The sequence below is a fragment of the Erithacus rubecula genome (genome assembly GCF_903797595.1).
Source record: "Erithacus rubecula genome assembly, chromosome: 2".
Classification (NCBI taxonomy): Eukaryota; Metazoa; Chordata; class Aves; order Passeriformes; family Muscicapidae; genus Erithacus; species Erithacus rubecula.
Genome location: NC_136685.1, coordinates 22,259,409 through 22,280,086, shown reverse-complemented (window position 1 = coordinate 22,280,086; position 20,678 = coordinate 22,259,409). Strand labels below are relative to the sequence as shown.

At 33.3% G+C, this 20,678-nt stretch overlaps 2 protein-coding genes across 3 annotated transcripts in view; one reads left to right on the top strand and one right to left on the bottom strand.

The window, feature by feature from the left end:
- Positions 1–11,901, top strand: part of ANGPT2 (angiopoietin 2) — a 40,091-nt gene extending 28,190 nt beyond the window's left edge. For both annotated transcript variants that reach the window (XM_079298394.1, XM_079298393.1), the window contains 5 exons: positions 502–629; positions 5,374–5,475; positions 6,007–6,173; positions 9,125–9,255; positions 10,618–11,901. In XM_079298394.1, the coding sequence (XP_079154520.1) occupies positions 502–629; positions 5,374–5,475; positions 6,007–6,173; positions 9,125–9,255; positions 10,618–10,778 (689 nt within the window). In that variant the 3' untranslated portion in view covers positions 10,779–11,901. The remainder of the gene's footprint in view (positions 1–501; positions 630–5,373; positions 5,476–6,006; positions 6,174–9,124; positions 9,256–10,617) is intronic.
- Positions 1–20,678, bottom strand: part of MCPH1 (microcephalin 1) — a gene marked incomplete at its 3' end in the record, with an annotated part of 122,651 nt that overhangs the window by 63,177 nt on the left and 38,796 nt on the right. Inside the window, 1 exon segment of the mRNA XM_079298395.1 lies at positions 15,592–15,669. Coding sequence (XP_079154521.1) covers positions 15,592–15,669 — 78 coding nt within the window.

Genomic DNA, 20,678 nt, shown 5'->3' with positions numbered 1-20,678 from the left:
AGCACAGGGTCAAAAAAAAAAAGCTTGAAACTTCTTAAGGGTAGTTCCACCAGTCTCCTGCATTATACAAGGTTTCATAACTTACTTCATAATATAAGAGTACTGGCTAAAAGTTATTATTAACATAATAATTTGCTACTAAGGTATGGATATAGTAGTTAATGCATGCATAGGTTGTAATGCATGTAGGAGTCCAGCCGTGGCAATGAGTGGAAGCAGAAATGACTCAACTGAATGACATCCAATTCCTTGAGTTTTCTCATTCAACATATTGATAAGTGTTGGCACTTTTCAACCTATCAAACAACCACAGTCCTATCAGAATAATGTCTTTAAACAATACAAAATAACAACACACATAATAAGTGCCTTGCTCTGACATTTCTTTCAGGACCAGACATATTTTTTTAACTGTTTTAAGCCAATTATACCATAAATTGATTCTTAGTAATATCATTCATCTCCTATTAATGCCTTCAATTTCTGTTGTATTTTTAACAGCTAAGAACAACTTCATAGCCAAAGAGGAGCAAATCAGCTTTAAAGACTGTGCTGAAGCTTTCAAATCTGGACTGACAACAAGTGGAATCTACACTTTAACAGTTTCAAACACTGCACAAGAGAAGAAGGTAGGGTAACTAATAAAGAGCTACCTAGGCATACTACATGTTAAAGGTTTTTTGATCTAGCAAATATGCTATTTTAAAGGCTAGTTAATAGTGAAGTTTACTACTTACCAAGTTTGTTTTATAAGCATTTAATCACTCCTAGATCTGAGTATCTCACAGGAAGAAAAAAGTCCTTCAGGTGAAATCTTGGCTCAGTTGAAATAAATAACATTTTGCTGTTTGCTTAATCATGCCAGGATATAATTCTTTTTCCCACGTAATGCATGTAATTAAATCAATAGAGTACTGTAATTTCTTTATAAAATCTGTAACTCCAACAGAGTTGCTCTGCATGATCAGCAGACTCCTGTCTCCTGTAAGTTCTTAGTTGCTTCATAAGCCCAAGGCTCTTCAGGTGGCAAAAGGAGGTTAAATCAGAGGCATGGAAGATTACTCATGGATTTATACTCATGAAAGCAAGTATTGGACTCATGTATGGGTTTCAGTACTTTGTATCACAGTGTTTTAAGGGCATTAGTGTAACAATTTGATTAACAATTAGACACTAACAGAGAGGACTTTTCTGGAAAATACTGCTCTGGAAAATCTACTACGATTTATATAAAAAGTGAGTTTGCAGGGGTTTCACTAGATCAGTTAAAATTCCTCTATGGATATTTTTTCCCCTATGTGTTTAACTGAAATGAACTTCAATGTCAATTTAAGTTAAAGCAGTATGCCATACCTCTGTAGAAATGACCTTGAGCTAAAAATGGGACTCAGTGGATGATACACTGGATGCCTGACAGAGACACTCCATCTACTGAAGTAAATAAAATGATAAAGCTTCAGACAGTATAACTGAGTTGAAACAATCAATAGAATCTGAAAGGGAGAAAAGTCCCAGGTGGATTGTGAGGATAAAGAACCAAAAACCTGGAGTAAGAATTTAGAGGAGTGGGGCTTACATGATGAAGGCACAGCAGACTGAGGAGGCTAAGGGACATACTCATTTACTATATGAATATAAAACAATGCTTAATATATTTCTTAGACAATAATTTTACGATTTTTTTCCCTAAATTCTACTGTAGCTATTTCCTACACACAAAATACAAAATATTTACAGAATTCCTAAAGCTCTATTTTATTTCATTAAAAATTAACAGAAAATGTAAAAAAGCAGTGGAAAAAGAGGTGCAATGTGGAAAAGGAATTGGTAAAGCTCTAACAGAGAAAGCATTTTTATTCCCAAGCAAAGGTTTAGAAATGAAGCCTTAGACTAGCCTTTGAAGTGCCAGAAACTCATTTAGCCCAAGTGGACTGTGATCTTTACACTTACAAAGCTCTCAGCTAAAGGAAATAAGCAATTTGTTTGGGACCTATAAAATACCATAGATAAAACCTGTAATTTTTTTATAGATATAATCTAGAGAAATTAATTACAGTCTGATTCTCCTGGGGGAAAAAGAAAAGCTGGTTTTTCCTTTGGAATAATCTAGTGTAAATACACCCATTTCACAAGAAAATGAGTTACATAAGATGCAATGAAGTGTTTTATTATACATGAAGTTGAATGGCATTTAAATAGCATAGATATCTACAATCACAATTTTAAAAGCTAAGGGAGATGAAAGCTACTGCATCTCTGAAGTAATAGAATGCAGCAGTCTTTGTTAGACAACTCAGAAAGTTTACATGCCTTGGATCTCTTACTATTACTTGTCTCAAGCTTTTATCTTTGGTTTTAATTTCACTGCCAAATATAGTATACAGAACATGCATATTTTCAAAAAGCAAGTGCATGACATATTACAGAATAAAAACTTGTCATAAACTTTAACACTGCATTTTCAAAAGTACAGACGTACAAATTTCCTAGACTATAAAATATTAAATGCTTTACATTTGAACATGGAGGCTTAAAATACTTAATGCAAATACCCATTTTGGTAATTTACTAGGTTAAAAAAATAAAAATGTTGTTAAAATGTAATAATTTCACTTAGTATTAAATCAGTCATTTAATAATATTAAAAAATTAATGTCTTGTTCTGTCCATTTCAGATAGCAAAAGACAGAGAAGGTTTTACTTACCCTTTGACATTGAAAATAAGAGACTAAAAAGTTTTAACTTGATGCTGATTTTTTATTCAAATGTAAATGCATGAGAGGAGTTGTCAAGGGAAGTGAAGGTTAGGAACAATCAACATGTTACACCATAACTGTTTATGATGTGGATAGCTACTCAGACCAGGAAACAGAGTGACCTTTTTTATTTGCCAAAAGTGCTGCACTGCTGTTTATGTTTTTGTCTTTTCCTCTTGTAACACCTTCTGACCTCCCAACAGGCTTATAAACAACTTCTGTGTAATCTGTAACTGATCCCACATTACTAATTTGTCTCCCATCATAATCCAAAAATAAGGAATTGCATATGACAACTGAGAGGAAAACAATTATTTAATTCCATTAATATTTTCAAACTTTCCTGTTCTGCACCAGGACAAAAGCTAAGTCCTTTTCAAAACACTGAGGAAAACAGCAAAAGACTGCTGACACAAGGAAAAATGGCAGAGGCAAAACTATGAAAAGTCAGTAGTTTTATGCTTACAGCAACCTCATGAACCAATTAGACTGTAACTCTTATCTACTCACATCTCTAGGAGATAGAGATAGAAGAACACAAAAATCATTGGACATAATGACTGAAAAGTGTAAAGACAACAGCTGGAAGTGATGCAAATGGTCACTGCAAAGATGTAGTGACTGCACTTGCTTTGCTATAAAAATTACAGTGGCTCTTCATCCTGATAACTCAGCCTGAGCCTTATAATTCACAAAGTAGGTCTGCAAACACTTATACCCTAAAGACCCTCTTACAGTGCTACAGCTGCTAGAAGTGTAAGTACTGAAGCAGTTCACAAGATACATCAAATATTCCCCATTCAATTTGTTGTAACTTGAGAGGGTAATCTCTTTATTCTTTTTGGCATCTGTTTGAAGACTCCTGCTGCCTGCCTAATCTTGGTATCTATTTTTACTACTTTTATGAAATGTTACATATCTTTCTTTTGAATATAACATCTAGAATAGGTTGAAAGGTCAGAAAAATTCTATTCTAGTAATGGCTATTAAGATAAAGAAAGAATTGATTGACATGATTTTTTTTTGCGGAGGAAAAATTATACTTCCAAATTTATGTAAGCTTTTAATACTGGTAAGAAAAATCTACTAAAGTTTTGATGGTCATCTCTTCTTCAATTTCTCATTATGTTTTTTCTTAGTGAGTTGCTTCTTCCTTTGGGAACTAATTTGCAGTACCCCAGCATTTATCTCAAAGGATAATAATAGTGTTTATTAAAGCTAGTTGTCTTACTATTCACTTAAAAAATGGGTACTGCCTGTAACAGGAATATTTTGTATATTCACAGTCATTTGTTTTTTATATTTTAATCTCATTAGAACAAAATCAAGTGCTATTTAAAGGCATTGATTTTTTCAAAGTATTAATTGCAACTAAATTGAAATTTAGATGATAGGTATAAAGGAAATTGCACATAACATTCAAAAACAATTAACATCTACAATAGCAATATCAGACTGAACCTGTGTCTCAAATAAATGAATACATGGCCTCCCACTGAAACTACATATTTCAGAGAAGGGTGAAACAGTTCCATCTGGCTACTTATACTGTTCTTTTTCTGATTCAACAACTTTATCTACAACCAGTAATACTTGATCATTGTTAAATCATCTTTTAAACTTGTATTGATGCTTAAAAAAAGGATTTGCCTCTGCTTTAGTCCATTCCTAGTATCTCTCTTCATAGCCCTCTGTGGAAATTGATTTTCACATACATTACACATCATGAGTTAACCTTCTAAAACAGATTGATCTTCTCTTACAATACCTTATCTTTCAACCTTTCCTTTTAGGGGAATTTTTATTTTAACTAAATTAATTTCTACACTATTATAAAATTTTTACCAGTCATTAAGTACAGATGTTAGTAAAGCCAAACAAAAAACAAATTTAGAGGTGTAAGGAATTGCATACATCAGTATAAATAAATTGAGGTTGCTGCTTTCAATTAAATTCCATTCACAAGACATACTTTACAAAGTAATCCCTTATCCATCACAGGGATGCACTTATTAGGTATTCTAAAACTGAGTTCAATGAACTGCTTATTACATGTCAGCCTTTTCAAATTTTTAGCAATAACTTTTAAATTCAAAGGTGATTTATGAATATTTGGAAATATCTTGTAGCTGCTACTTTTTCTTCAAGCATAGAAGATGTTCATTGCAGTCTGTATAACAACATGGCTTTAAGACACAACTTTCATATCTAATAATCTAATACACAGATTTAATTTTGGGATCAAACCATTTGCAAAAGCACTGAACAATGACTTTGGTAATAAAAATGTGTTTCAATTTGTTCATTGCCTGAATTCAGCAGTATCTATACTCTGACAAGTAGTGGGAAAAATTTGAATGGATCTCTCACAAAAAAAAAAAGATGGAGAAGTGAAAGGTGTTAAGGTATTCTGTTAAGTGTGATATATACTGAGGAATCACATTTTTTTGCAGACAATCACAACTGATGTGCATGAAAACTATAAAAACTTACATTTTTAGGCTAACTCATATTTTCATACAGCTTGCTGCTATGTAGAATGATGCAAATTACATGATTTTTGGTTTTGTTTTGCTGTGACTGCATGCACTTAGGCTGTTACATGCTTGCTCTGTAGGCTTACTGTGACATGGAAACTGGTGGAGGAGGATGGACAGTTATTCAGAAACGGGAAGATGGCAGCGTGGACTTCCACCGGACGTGGAAGGAGTACAAGATGGTAAACAATGTTCTCTGGAGCCTTAATATCAGCTGTTATTATTATTTGAAATCTAATATGCTAAAGTTATATTAATAGCATCCTTAGAATGTAAGCAACTTTAAAATGTTGGCTTTTCCCTCAGATGCTCATTTTGAAAATGTCAGAGTAGTGTAAGTTGTTTGCCTAAGCAGACGTGCAAGTGTGATGTTTGTTTTTAAAGAGAAACCTTACTCTTTTTTTTAATCAACTGTTCCATGGTATGTCTACATTTTTTGAGTTATTTATATTTGTGTTTCTAGTGGCAACAGTAGGAACTGCTCCAAGTCTACTAAGTAATATTGATTCACTGTTTCAGATTCCTGAGCTCGTCCTTGCTGAAATTAACTTTTTGAAACATTACAGATCAATAACCCCCATGGATAGAATAAAATTCTTAGTTGACAGGCTGAAAACTATTAAATTTAAAAACTGATAAAGTGATCCTTTCAAACTCAAAGGAAAAAAAACCCACCCAAAGAAAGCTATTTAAATATACAACTTGAATTACAGGGATTTGGTGATCCTGCTGGGGAGTACTGGCTGGGAAATGAGTTTGTTTCTCAACTGACTAATCAGAAGCGTTACGTTCTTAAAATACAACTGAAAGACTGGGAAGGAAATGAGGCATATTCATTATATGACCACTTCTCTCTAGCAAGTGAAGAACAAAAATACAGGTAAGCAGAAGAATCAGATCTAATTTTTAAAAAGTTCTGATAGTAATCTTCCTAAACTTGTGATTGCATGGCCTTATTTCACACAAATCATGACTATGTTCACTCAGTTGACTCAGAAAACAATGTGTTCTCCATTTTTCATCTCTTACCTAAAAAAAAAAAAAATTAAAAAAATATTTTTTCAGAGGAGAAAATTTGTATTTTACTAGTGCATCCTGGGTGAGTATAACATAAAATGCAAAGATGATGAGATTGTATGGAAAAAGATAGGATACATATGCCACTATAATGGGTAACAGAGCACAGTCACTAGGGCAACAGGAAACCTGTCTGCAGTTGCTTTCAAATCCTGATTCCCTGAAATAAATACATTTCTGGAAGGTGGACACATTCCTTGCCAGTGGCTTCTAGGAACTGTTCTGTAGTCATAAAGAGCACACTGAGGTGATGTGGCCTCATCCTTCCATGAACCACTAGCTTAGATTCTCAATAACTGCCCTACCTGTGAAAATGGAGCAAATGTGCCTTTCACCAACCACCAACTTTTCAATTTAAACACCAAATTTTAATGCACCTATTATTTATGCTCTAATCCTGTAAAATGTAAATGTTCACAACTTCTTCTTAATTCGTGGTTAAAATAAGAGACAATACAAATTTTAAATAAATATTTTATATAAATATTATCATACTATTATACACTTCAAATAGTATCATAGTATTACACATTTCGATATAGTGTCAGCCACAGCTGAAATATATGGGCAGTTTATAGTTCATTCACCAGACTTTCTGTAAATGCAATGAATAGTTTGATTTATTATAGATGGAAGTAAAGATTTCACAGTATAACAGATGCTTTCCTACTACATGGTCCATGAAATGTTTCTTTGTAGAGTCTTTCAGATTCATGAAACTTTGGGTGATTGAACAGAAAATTTGTCTACATTTAGGTGAATTTCTCCAAGATTTCTAGCAAATATTTGTTGTAAATAAAGTCAACCTGACACCTGAGAGAAGTGATTCTGTTATTTCAAGTCAGGTCTTATATGTAAACAAATCAATTCAAAACTATCAGCATCTACCCCCCACAAAATGTTAGATCTTAATGCCTTGGTAGTATTTAGTTGTCTCAATTCCAAAGTAAATATTTTTTCATCTGGAAACAGTCAGAATCTACAGCAGAGATTTTTTTAAAGTAATGCTTTAAGATACTTAGACAGTCAATTTTTGCAAGATGGGTCCTTGTCCATTTTGCAATATTAAAAGATAATTATTGAAAACTCAGATGGTAAAAGCAATTATGCACCCAAACAAGGAATTAATCATAAAATGGAGTGATTTAAAGAACGTATTTAACATTATGAAAAAGAAAAAAACTCAAAGAAAGAACATCTTCCCTGTCCCATCTCTGGCTGTGTTCAAGGCCAGGCTAAATGAGGCTTTAAGCAACCTGATCTAGTGGAAGGTGTCCCTGCACATGGCAAAAGGGTTGGATCTAGATGATCCTTAAGGTCTCTTCCAATTCAAACTATTCTATGATTTTGTGATCCATTACATTTAAAAGATTAACATGTTCTGAATGCTGGAAAGATTATAAGTTGGGCCATAAAACTGAAATTTCTTCATATTAAACTGAGATTAGAATGGACTTAGTTTGAATCAAACTTCCTGATCTCAAAGCTATGAAGTCAAACCAGGTTGCTCAGGGATTTTCATTTGGGTCTTGAAAACCTCCAGAGGTGGAGATGGCACAACCTACTTGTCTTTCCTAATAGTAGAAAGTTTTTCTGACATGCAGTCAGAACACCTCTTTTCAATTTCCATCCACTGCATCTCATCTTATGTGATATGAAAAATTTATTATTAATCATAAGTAAATAATTTGGACTTCAGATGATATTTGAATACATTATACTTGGAACCTTTAATATAATTTATGTTAGAAATTGGATTACATAATTTTGAACTCATCTTCAAAAACTGTGATTTTTAAAAGATATTTTAAAGAAAATCTGTAATGAACTAATCCTTTGAAACCTAAATGAATAAAAATTAATTAATTAATTAATTAATTATATTTTAAAATAGGGAACATAAAATGGGTTTAAATAATCTGTTAAACTACCAAAGACAATTTGATGATGAAGACTGATGGGGAGACAAGTTAATTCTCCTCAGAGAGTCAGATCTCCTCTTTAAACAAATAGAATGCCTCTGAGAAGCATGAGCTATTTGACAGAGAAATGCAATCACCAAAAAGATTCTGTGGGAAAAGAGGGTTCAAGTCCTTCCAATTCAAGGGAACACAGGGATAGCTGTGTAATTGTTCTGCCCAGTGTCCTGTGTGTCTCCCCACAGAGTCTGCATTGGCACCTGTGCAGGCAGATCCCAACAGCAGCAGCCTCACTGAAAGCTTCCCTTGCCAGGGATTATGAAAAATGTGAAAAGATGATTAATTAGGACAATGGAAAGGAAAATGTTGAGAAACTTCTAAAATATCATTTACTAACTCATAATTAATTCTCCTAGGAATCTGTTATTTCATATATGTGGGGCTGTAATGCTAAATTGCTGTATTGTACTAAAAGCAAGACAGGAATCAAATAAGTTTTGCTTTTGAATAATAAAAAAATAATTGCATGCACTATTGCATTGAAGTACAACTCATTTTTAGTATTAATATCTATATGAAAAATCCTAGAAGTTACTATCTACTTGTCTCATTTTCTTCTGACATGAACAAACACATGTTCATTAGAATATTGTGCTGACCATTTCTGTTAGTACGAAAACATTGTGCTGGGAAACAGCCTACAGCAGTACATTGGCCAGAAGAGAATTAAACTATTGGAACAGGATATTTACTGAAAATTATTCCATCATTATTTTGCAGACAACTACCATCAACTTCCACATAATAATTGTTTTTCCATTTTTCACTTCTACAGGATTTACCTTAAAGGACTTACTGGGACAGCAGGCAAAATAAGTAGTATAAGCCAACCAGGAAATGATTTTAGCACAAAGGATGCAGACAATGACAAATGTATTTGCAAATGTTCACAAATGCTAACAGGAGGTACGAATGTTTTTATGTTTCTCAGTCTTCCTATTTTTATTGGCACTGAAATTGTCTACGAGATAAATAATTCTGACTTAGTAAATTTTGATTATTAAAAAAGTTCAAAACTCATAGATAGAAATACTGTGGTGGTGACTCCAGATGAAGTATTTTACCATTTGACAAAAGTTAGTTAAAATAAAACAAAAGAAGTTAAAACTGGAGGGAAAATAAGTGCCTGAAGCTGGGGTACAAGAAAGTCTGTAATTGTGGAACTGATCAGAGACACAGCAGATTCCTCTTCCAAGGAATGAGATACGTTCAGAGATCAAAACACAACTCCTTGCAAAAACCTCTTTCAGAGATTCAGCTTGTCAGTGAAACGGCCCCTGATTTTTTAGGCATAAGCCCTTTCCCTAAATACCCATGAAGAAAAATCTGCAAGAGCTGCTGTTTGCTGCAAGTGCCACAGAAGAATACAAGAATGTAATTCCTTATTTCCATATAGTTATGAAGTTGTAAAGATATACCACAAATATATCTACATTTTTCTAATGATTGTTCAGTAGTTATATTTGAGTTATAGGCAGTATTTTTATCTTCAACTCCACAAATAATTCTATATAATTTGTTAATCCAGAATTCCATCCACGTTCTGAAATGTAAACAAGTGCTTTGTAAATTTGGCTTCTTTTCCTGTTATCTTTTAAGCAATTGTTAATTTTTCTATAGCACAATCTGCAAGGGAAAAGACAGCTTCAGTTTATCCAAAAGGATAGTTGGAATACTGCCCTGCAAAACAGAACACACTATTGTCACCATAACAGAAATATAAAAATATTGTTTTATTAGTAAAAATAATTTTTTTCTTATGACCCACTAACGAGTTAGGACTATACAGATACAAAGTACATTTGGGCTGTTTTTTTCTCCTTTTACTTATTACAGAGTTCCAGGAGGTTTTGAACTGACCTGGCCAGAGAATTTAATAATTCCTCTAGAAAGAATTAAGAAAGGAGTTTGAATCTGTGGAAACAGGAGTTTACCAAAGAGTAGATAAAACCAAAGGCAACTCAATGTCATTTTTGTTCAGGTTGTGCTCTGCCCTCAGACTGTCAGAAAGGTTTGATGTGGATAATAAATTGATTAAATGCTTTCTGTTCTCAATTTCAAATACAGTGTATTGTGTAACATTCAAGAATATGTTGTTGATACACAAATACATTCCTTTCCTGAGTTTGGGGCAAGCATTTTATACCGACACTTCCAAATCATAAGACCAAAAAATGGGTTTAAATTTCTTTCTCATTTCCAGACAACAGTGATCTCCAATACTATTTTGAGAATTACTTCTGCTGATGTTTGCCTTCTGTCTTGCAGGATGGTGGTTTGACGCATGTGGTCCTTCTAACCTCAATGGAATGTATTATCCATTACGACAGAACAACAACAAGTTTAATGGGATCAAGTGGTACTACTGGAAGGGCTCGGGATACTCTCTCAAAGCTACGACTATGATGATTCGACCAGCAGATTTCTAAATACTTTGTCATTATGTGAATTATGTATTGTATAGTCTTCAAAGACTTATTTTACCAAACAACTTGTCTCATTTTTTCAAGCCCAGAAACATGCACTAGTGTTCTGAGGGGGTCAATTCAGTACAGTTCCTGAATTGCAATCGCCTTGATCAGCTAAAGCTCCTATTATTCAATCAGACACAAAATCTAAACCATCAACCTGATATAACAGTGATTTGGCCAAATGACTCAATAAAAAGAACATCCAAGAAACCGTCAGACAACTTAAGGACTCTGTTTTACTATCATTTATGTTATGTACGTGTTAGTAAATAACTGGAACTGTGAAAAAAACCCTAAAATAGTTTTAGGAATATGCATTTTGCCTCACCACTGAACTTTAAACATTAATATAAAACACTTAGCTAGATCTAGAACTATTTATCATTCTGTGTCATGTGTGCCCTCTATGTACATAAAAAAATACTGTTTTGTAATTAGCTCAATCCTATAGTTAGGGAATATATTGTTTTCCCCCATAGTCTCCTAAACAACTTTTTACTCTTATTTGAGGATTTTTCCAGTAGCCTGTATGACTATGTTTAACATAGGACAAATAGCATTTCAATAGTTTGCATTTATTTTTGGAAAATACCATTTAGCAAAACCATCATTTTTTCAGTCTATTTCAGTCACTGTCTTTAAAGTGCAGAAAATCCCTACAAATTACAATATAGCATGTGTTCCTATACATTTTTATGAAGATTGCACTTTTTTCTTCCCTTGTCATTTGCTTGTAAAATAACTGACCAGTATTTTATAAACTGAGACAACGGCATTAACACCAGATGTCCGGTTGTCTATGACAATCATTTATCACCTGGTGCTGTAATATATCTACATGTTTTGTAAAAACAATCTAGCTGAAAAACATATGCATGTTCTTTGATACAATTAAATTTATGCTTATGACTTAAGATACAAATTTCTACATTTTAAGAACAGGAAGAAAAATAATCTGAAAATTATCTAAGGTCACACTATGGGTTTTTTTCAGTAAAGTAAGGATTTCTCCCTAAAAATGCTCTGTAGGTAGGCCCTCAATGTACACCACAATGTGAATAAATTACTCTACTGGATGATCTTTCCTTTTTTTCCCCCTTCATTTTATTGCTTTAAAACTGCTTTTCATTGCTTTAAAATTGTGTATTAAACACTGCAATTCAGATTGAGAAGATATTTCTTCACACATCACAATAATTTAGTGGAGGTTTTTCTCCAAATCAAGTTTAGCTTTTAATTTTCATGCTTATTCTTAGACCAATATTTTTATAAAACTTTGATTTTAGCAGATGACTGAATTAGTTACAATGCAAGAACTAAACACAAAAAAATCCAAAAACCCTAGGCATATTTCCAGGAGCTAATTTAGCAAAAGGCAACTGGGCTTGTGAAGGCTCTAGAAAAAATATCGTATGAGGAGGGTATGAGGGATCTGGGGTTGTTTAGGTGGAGAAGAAGAGGTTCAGGGAGGACCTCATCACTCCCTACCATCATCTGAAAGGAGGCTGTAGTGAGGTGGGGTCTGGTCTCTCTTCTACTGTGCTGGCAGTGACAGGCTCAGAAGAAATGGCCTTAAGCTGAGACAAGATTAGATATTAGAAAAAAAAAATTCAGTGCAACAGTGCTGAGGCATTGAAACAGGTTGCCCAGAGAGGTCATGGAGTCACTATCCCTGGAGGTGTTCAAGAGGAATCTGAATCTGGTGGGTGATGTTTAGGGGTTACAGTGGAAGTGCTGGGTGGACAGTTGGACTGGATCATCCTGTAGGTCTTTCCCAAGCCTGATGAATCTATGTTTTTATCTTGAAAACAGTAATTGGTTTTGATAAAGATGAAATAAATCTCTCCATTTTATACTGAAAATCAAAGCTGCTGTCAGAGTATCCCACATCACCACACCATTCTTCACTGAAAATGTGTCATCATTAGTAAGTGTAGCAGAGACAAAAAATATTTCTAATATTACTTAATGATCTGATTTTATATAAACCTAAAGAATGTAAATTAATAGCCACTGTCTGAAGAGTTCCATAAAATAATCTCAACGCATTTGAAATTACTGTTTAGTATTTTATTGTTTGTCATACCAAACTTGTAAGGATATACATAACCCAAACTAAAACAACCCAAAACTTCCCAAAATTGCTTCCATGACTTTCCAAGAAATGACAGAGAGTCTAGAAGAGCCATTACACTAGTAGAGGGGCTGCACATACCAACAAGCACACAGCATACCAAGAGAAGCCTGAAGAGCTGTCATTTTTCAGCCTAGAGCAGAGAAAGGAAAGGGGAGACCTCAATGGTGCCTACAACTACCTGATTGAGAACCTAGGGAGGACAAAGCCAGACCCTACTTGGAGGTGCTCTGCTATGAGACAAGAGAAAGGCACAACAGGCAGTAAATACAATTTGGAATTGGGGAAAGTGAATTTTCCTTGTAATACAGTCATTTATTACAAGAAGAGTGGATTGGACAAGTCCCTTGGAGCACAGTGTTGAACTAGATAACCCTCAGAGGTCCCTGCTAATCTAAACTATTTTATGATTCTCTGAAATTTAATAGAAATGCTGAGTCTACATTACTGCATTTCCTGTGTTGCTGCATTTAATCAGAAAACTAAAGAAAATACTGCCAATATTTGAGCATATCCACACCAATAATAAAGGGAAAAAGAAAAAAAAAGCCAACAAAACAAACAAACAAACAAACAAAAATCTTCCGAAATGTTCTTAAAAACCATGATGGTATCTGGATGCTTAACCTGGCAAAGAAAAGTAGTGCTAACTTCTGGTTGACACTAATTTTCTTTATTTTAGTAAGAAAACCCTGTATGACAAAAATAATTTAATATTGCATGACTAGTTTTTATTTGTTGGAAAAAAGTTTATAGAATTTGGGGCTTTCTTATGACTGTTCTGGGAAAGTGATCAAAAATACTAATGTAGACATTGAATAGATCAATTGTTAAATGAGACTTTATTTTGGGGGAAAAAGGATCAATTTATCAACACAAATGTAAAATTTTAGAGGGAATATGTCCTTAAATGACATTTCATCTAAAGAAGATTGCATGGGTTGAATTCCAAAGTGAAGCAACAGGACATGTCAGAAGCAAGGCTATTATAGGCTATTATAGGAAACAGAAGGCTGCAAAAACTGCTTTGGACTTGGTACAAACAAGTAAAACGTAACAGCAAGGTAACCCCTTTTAATTCCTTCCTGTAATCAAATAAACAGTATGTGAAACTAGAATGTACTTCCATTTTCTCTCAAGTACTTTTTAGGAAGCAGGAAAGAAACAAGAAAAAAAAAATAGCAAAATAAAACCACCATTCATGTTCAAATAATAATCACATCTTGAAAAAAAAGGTATTTGTTACAAGAAATGAGAGTGACTAAATAAGGGAATGATTGGAATGGTGATGGAAATGTCGTCTTGGACTCCAACTTTGTTCCTTTTCAAGGAGAGCATACTGCAAAAATAAGTGACCCAGGTTCTTGGCACAACCCTAACCTCCCTCAATTTTATATTCTTACCATCTCTCAAATTCTTCTTACTTCCACTCCAGGAATAATAACTACAAATGGAATCTCAAAAACAACCCCAAGAGGAATCACTTCTAAAGAATGCTGTGTACATTGTTACTGATAGAATACTTTGTTATTAATCAAGGTAGTCTGAAAAGAAACAGAAAACTCAAAGTAATATAACCTGAAATTCAGTATAGGTTTTTTCATAGAAATACAGAAAAGAGGGAAAAAAGAGCATGCATCTTATTTATTTTTCACATGAAGTTTTACCAGTTTTACTGTATTTGCTATATAAAAAAATTTACTTTTGCATTTTATAAAAAAAATACAGAATTATAATGGATAATTAATTTCTTTAGGGTTATTTGAGTATAACTGCTAGTTTCCCTAAACTTTGAGAACATACAACTTGCAATCAGGAAATAAAGTTTCATGTTGAATATGTAAAGTTACATATAAATTATATATAGCTATAGATTTAGAAAGAAGGCTAAACAGAAGTTAACAGTTAATAAAATTACAGTAAAAATAAATTTCATACCCCATTAAGTGTACTTTCTTTAAAGCCCATATGAAACTTGGAGAAATAAATTGCAGGAACTAATTAAATGGAGGGAAAATTATTGGAATAATTGACTAGTAACCAGCTAGAATTTTACTTGTTTTAAAACCAAAATAAAATCCTTTTTAATCAGTTACAATACATGAAGGGCACTGAGGTCTACACAGGTACATCCTGCCCCCACATACCCACTTTTGCACTAGTTCCCAATTCAGTACTTAAGAATGATTATTAGAGGCAGGAAAAATCTTCATTTTTTCCTACTTAGCAGGTCTAGAAGACCACAGTAATTTTTCTATTGCCCAAGTAATTTCTGGGCCAAAAAAACTGAGTCCCTGACCTGCAAATCTTTCCATTTGGCAATAACATGCCTCTCTAGTTTGTATACAAGTATAAATAGAAATAAAATCACAGTACATTTATACTTCAGTAAGATGCTGGCTTATTCAGGTTTTAATTGGTGAATGAATATTTTGCATTTTCCACATGTACCAAAGTTTTAGCATACACTTCAAAAAGTAGTGGATGAAGAAGAAATAACTCCTTACAGTATCTGCTTTTAGAAAATGTTTTTTTTTTTCTAGTAGGCTTTCTTATTCACAAAATCTATTCAGAGAGCAAATAATTTCCCAGATAAATAAAAGAAGGTTCACAAGCCTAAAGGACCATTAAACTTACAGGACCTGCAGGGAAGCTGGATGAAAGCTCATATGGTTCTTCTGAGATCCAATGGCCAAATTCCAAAGACCACAGAACCTAAAATAAAATAAGTGGTAAGTAGAATGCTAAAATTTCTGAAATAAACTTTTTGAATGTGAAATTAGAAGTGATAGTGCTGTTACAACAGCTGGTTTGCTATTTCATTTGTCCAAACCAAATGATTTGCTGCAAAATCAATAAATCAGAAACATACAAATTTTACAACGAAAACAAACCTAGTATCAACCTAGTATGCATAGCTATATTAAGTTTTAAAACATTGTGTGCATATTAGAAAAGTCAGTTATTTTTAAATCACAATACATAGAGCAAAAATTTGAAAAGGGAAGTCATAATATCTCAGTTCTGTTCTCTCAGTTCAGTAATCATTGAATTCCATGAGGTTCCTGTTGGCTCCTTTCTCCAGCTTGTCAAAGTCCATCTGACCAGGAACACCCATCTGGTGTATCAAACACTCCTCCACAGTTTTCTAACATCTGCAAACTTGCTGAGAGTGCATTCTTCACCGTTATCCAGATCATAAATGAAGATGTCAAACAAAGGACCCCTACTACTCAAGGATTATGCAACTGTTGCATAGAATCCACATTACATATATAAATCATCTGCAAAGAAGAATAATTCAATTTCTTTCTCTGTGGTATCCTGCTTTGTCAGTGTCATGGTCTAGAGCACAATAAAAGGACTGCACAACACTAACTCTCTAGAAAAGACACAATAATTTGTGTTCAACTGAGCTCTGAAACACTGGATCAATATGATCTTTAGAGACTAGCAATCCTAAAACTGTGGACCACTTGCAGACTTCTGTTCCCATCAGGACCAGCAACAAATGATTAACAGAAAAAAAACCTGCTTAAAATGGTTGTATTTCCAGTTCCTGAAATACAGTATTTTTAATTATTTTTGGTAAAACTACATCCAGCATTTTTTTTACAGATTGATTTTTCCAAACATTCTTCAGAACAATTTATTATAACTAGCAATTGGTTAACTATAATATTAAAAGCTCCATGGAAGAGTATTCAAATACTATCCCTCAATTGGTAAAAGCATTCTTAATGGGAAAATGGAAAATAACAAAGTTGCCACATTGGCCCTGCCCTTGAGTCATGTAAAGGACACTACTCCTAATTTGCAGACAGTCTAAATTCTGAAGCCCATTCTGATGGAAGATGAGATTGTTTCCTTATTGGTTTAATAAGTGGTGAGCCATGAAGCTTCTCACAGAGGAAAAACACTGGTATCTTCTTTCCCAGGTTTGTCCACTGTCACTCAATTCAACAACCTTTGCATTTTACAGGTATTTGAGCTTCACAATGTCTATTTCATAATTGCCATCTGGCATCCCTTAAGTTCAAAAAAAGCAATGTTACCAACCAGTGAGACATCCTGTTGCTCCTAGAGCAAGTGAAGCTAACTGAACAAGAAGGAAAAATACACCCCCAAAATGGGATATATGGAAGTTATCAGACAGCAAATCCCTGTTTTGGGATAGCAAATCTGTTTTAGGATAATTCTACCTCTCTCATATTTTCCCTAAATAATTTAGCTCTCTAGCCATTTCAAATAGATGAAGTTGTTAGCACATCCATGCACTAATAAACAGTAGTCATTATTCATCTTAGAACAAGCTGAATTTCATCAGTGTGTGAAATTATTCCCATGCTTGATTCACAATAACTGAAATACTCTGCCATACAAATGCATATATTATTAGTCTTAATTTAAATAATAAAATATTCTCTTTTAAAATTTGTGAAGAAGTCTATGAAATATTCCCTGTAGATAAAAACTGGCATTATATATACTGAACATGGTAAAGTTATCCTTTACATGTTACAGCTCACTAATGGAAAATTCCAAGATGAACAAATTGATCACAAACTAGCAATGCAAAACTTATAAAATAGCCCAACTGCATGCAAGAAAATAAATTTCTGTAAAGGACTCTTTTGCCTGAAATCTGTTGCTACAAGTAGTAAATTGCAAATTCAATTTTCATAACAGAATTTTCTAAATAAGTTCTATAGTTTTCAGTCCAAAGTATCTTATACCTAATGACTTCCACTGAAAACCAACAACCTCAAACATGAACTTCTATAAAAACTGTTGCCTTCTGTGATGTGACAAGTGATGTTTGATTTGTGAAGTGTCCAATTTTGCAGGCTATTGGAAATGAAGAGTGATTTATTTTCTGACAATAAAAAGCATCTTTAGACTTATTAGACTGAGACTTATTGCTAAACTTGAATTACAAAACATCCAAAGAATGTTTACTTTCAGAAAAAGAACACTCAAATATTTGAAAATACAACAGCTGTGCAAAAAAGAGAAAATAATTTCTACAGTCATTATATCATACTATACATAAAAATAAGAGTTAAGCGCATTAATAACTCAATGACCTTTAAAAAATATTCAAAACCTAATAATGCATTGCAGTGTTAAGTATTATTACTTCCTAAAAAAAACCAGTTAAGACTGCAATTTAGGATTGTAAGTTATAAATTTTAGGGTGGTACCTGTGTATATTTTTTTACAATTACTTTAAACAATTTTCAATAAGAATATCAAAGCCTCTTAGCTTTATACTTATAGCTGCATATATTTATTTAACATTAAAGAAACTTGTTAATGTGAGTAATTTCTCTTTTAATCACAATATAAACTAACTTTAAGTGAACCAAGAAAAGTGTAACTTTGAATAAAATTCACAGAGATATACTACATTAAAAGAAATTCTTCATAAATAAACTTGAGCAGGAGCAGATGTACCATGCAGTATTAAATAGACATCACGTCCTTATAGTAAAAAAATTATGTTTGTATCAAAAGTTGCTGGACAACAAGTGAAATATTAGTTATGATTAAGTAATCCTATTTAATTTTCCAGGCCAATTCTACAGCACTGACCTTTATAAACCCTTGCAGTATTTACAGAATTTTCTTTAGAAATGAAACTTGTTTGTCTTAACAAAAGATGGATTAATGCTTGTCTATCATGGTTCTGGAATTGAGTACAAAGGCAACGTATCTACTTTCCTAGATAAAAAGAAAATTGAGTTCATGAACAGGTCCTGCAGTAAATAATTAGGTCACCACTCACTAAAACATTCCGTTTTCATGAAAACAAAGACAAGAGCTTTCCATTCCAAGTCACTGGAAGTTTGCTTCTGACTTTGGCAAATTTTCAAGCAGTTATATTATCATAGCAACACCAAAAAATGCTTCGGATTCATGTAATTCAAAAATAAGTTATGATATGCAATATTATTCTTGGCTGAAAAGTGTGATCCTATTGAGAAGAAAGAGCTACCTAAAAGTTTTGAAATGTGCAGTTGCAAAAGAATTAGTTCAAAGGGTCTGAAAACACACTATTTTATTAGTTATTATTTAAGGTCTCTCACCTATCCAGCTAACACATTGAATAATCATATGGTATTTGTACTTGAATAATTCATCTTGAAAATGTAAATGTAGTGCTATGAAGATTAAATGTCTGATGGCAAATTCAGTAATTCTCCAACGTCCATTCTTTAAAAATAACATTTCAAGTTTTTCTCAGAAGTAAAAAACCACTCCAGTCTAAATTATGTTCACATTACAGTCAAAAAGCAGAGGTAAATAGTTTCTTGAAATCCTGAAAAACATCTTCTAAAAGACGATCATCACTGCTCAAGATTAATACCATGTTTATAATGTACTACTAACTTCTCCAGATGGATTGATTATTTTAATTATCCAATTTGAACTATTTTATCAGTGAAAATACTAGTGGTAGGATTGATTTCATTTAAAGTTATTAGTTACATAGCATCAATCAAAGGAGAAGATTATTTTCTTGGATGAAATTTTCCTGACTAATTTTCTACTGAATTTCTCATTCTGGCTAGGTAAGGCTTCAGTTTTCTCTTCTCTAGTTAACCAGTTTGGGTAAAAAAATGGCAAAAGTATGCCATTGACACAATATGAAATAAGACAATAATGCTCTTACATATTATGATTCAATGATTTAACCAGGTGAAGAAGTATTTTCAGAAAAAGTTCAAAGCACTGTTTTATTTCAGTTAAATAAATAAATAAATAGAGAGAATACACATTTATGGACCCAGTCTTTGTGAAAGAGAGAAGCACAGGAATAAAAATATTAAAGTAGCACTCTTCCAGATAAGCAGATACTATAAGATCAAACAAACTTTTGATCTGCAGATTTGAAGTTTGTCTCTAGCTCTTTCTCATCTGTCTCTCCGAGTAACTTGAGCACTTTGTCTAAATAACAGCTCAATAAAATGAGTGAAAACAGCATGAGCATTTGATCCAATAACATCTACAGGGACAAACTAATCCTTGGAGCAATTTCATTCAACTTGCTGGTGTTATATGAGGGATATAGATGATAGTGATGAGTCTACAAGGTAGACCACAAGACAGGAGGAAACATTTCCAACCAATACTGGCTGATGAAGAGCATAGGTAGGTATTTTCACCATGTATTTGTTCACAGAAGTGCAGGGCATGAAATGGGCAATGAAATTCTAGGACAGCACCTGTTGGAATACTGATTATCCAATACTGATTTTTGTACAAAGATTGGAAACCATTTTGTAGTACTTATCTCTGTCTATCCTAGTAGTTATTTGAAGCTTTTTCTCAAGGAAGAATGCAGCTTTCATGTTTGACCACCCTGTTATGAAAAAGTAACTTGTGACCATTATGTAGTGACTTCTTTAATTCTACATACAAAGCTAAGTGTGGGACAGGTAATTCAGACCATTTAATTAAAAGATGCAAGGAATCATACAGTAGGCTGGAATGAGTCTGTGGAGATGCTCTTCCCCAAACCCACTGCTCAAATATGTTCCTCTTAAGGTAGCCAAGGATGCTATTAGTCTTCTTTCACCACACAAGGTACATTATTGGATCCTTAAGGTGACAAAGATGCAAATCCTCGATTTCAAGGGAAATTAATCACCAAGAACTTCTGAAAAACCTGAAGTATACTGCAACAACTTCATATAACCCAATATATATCATATAGGACA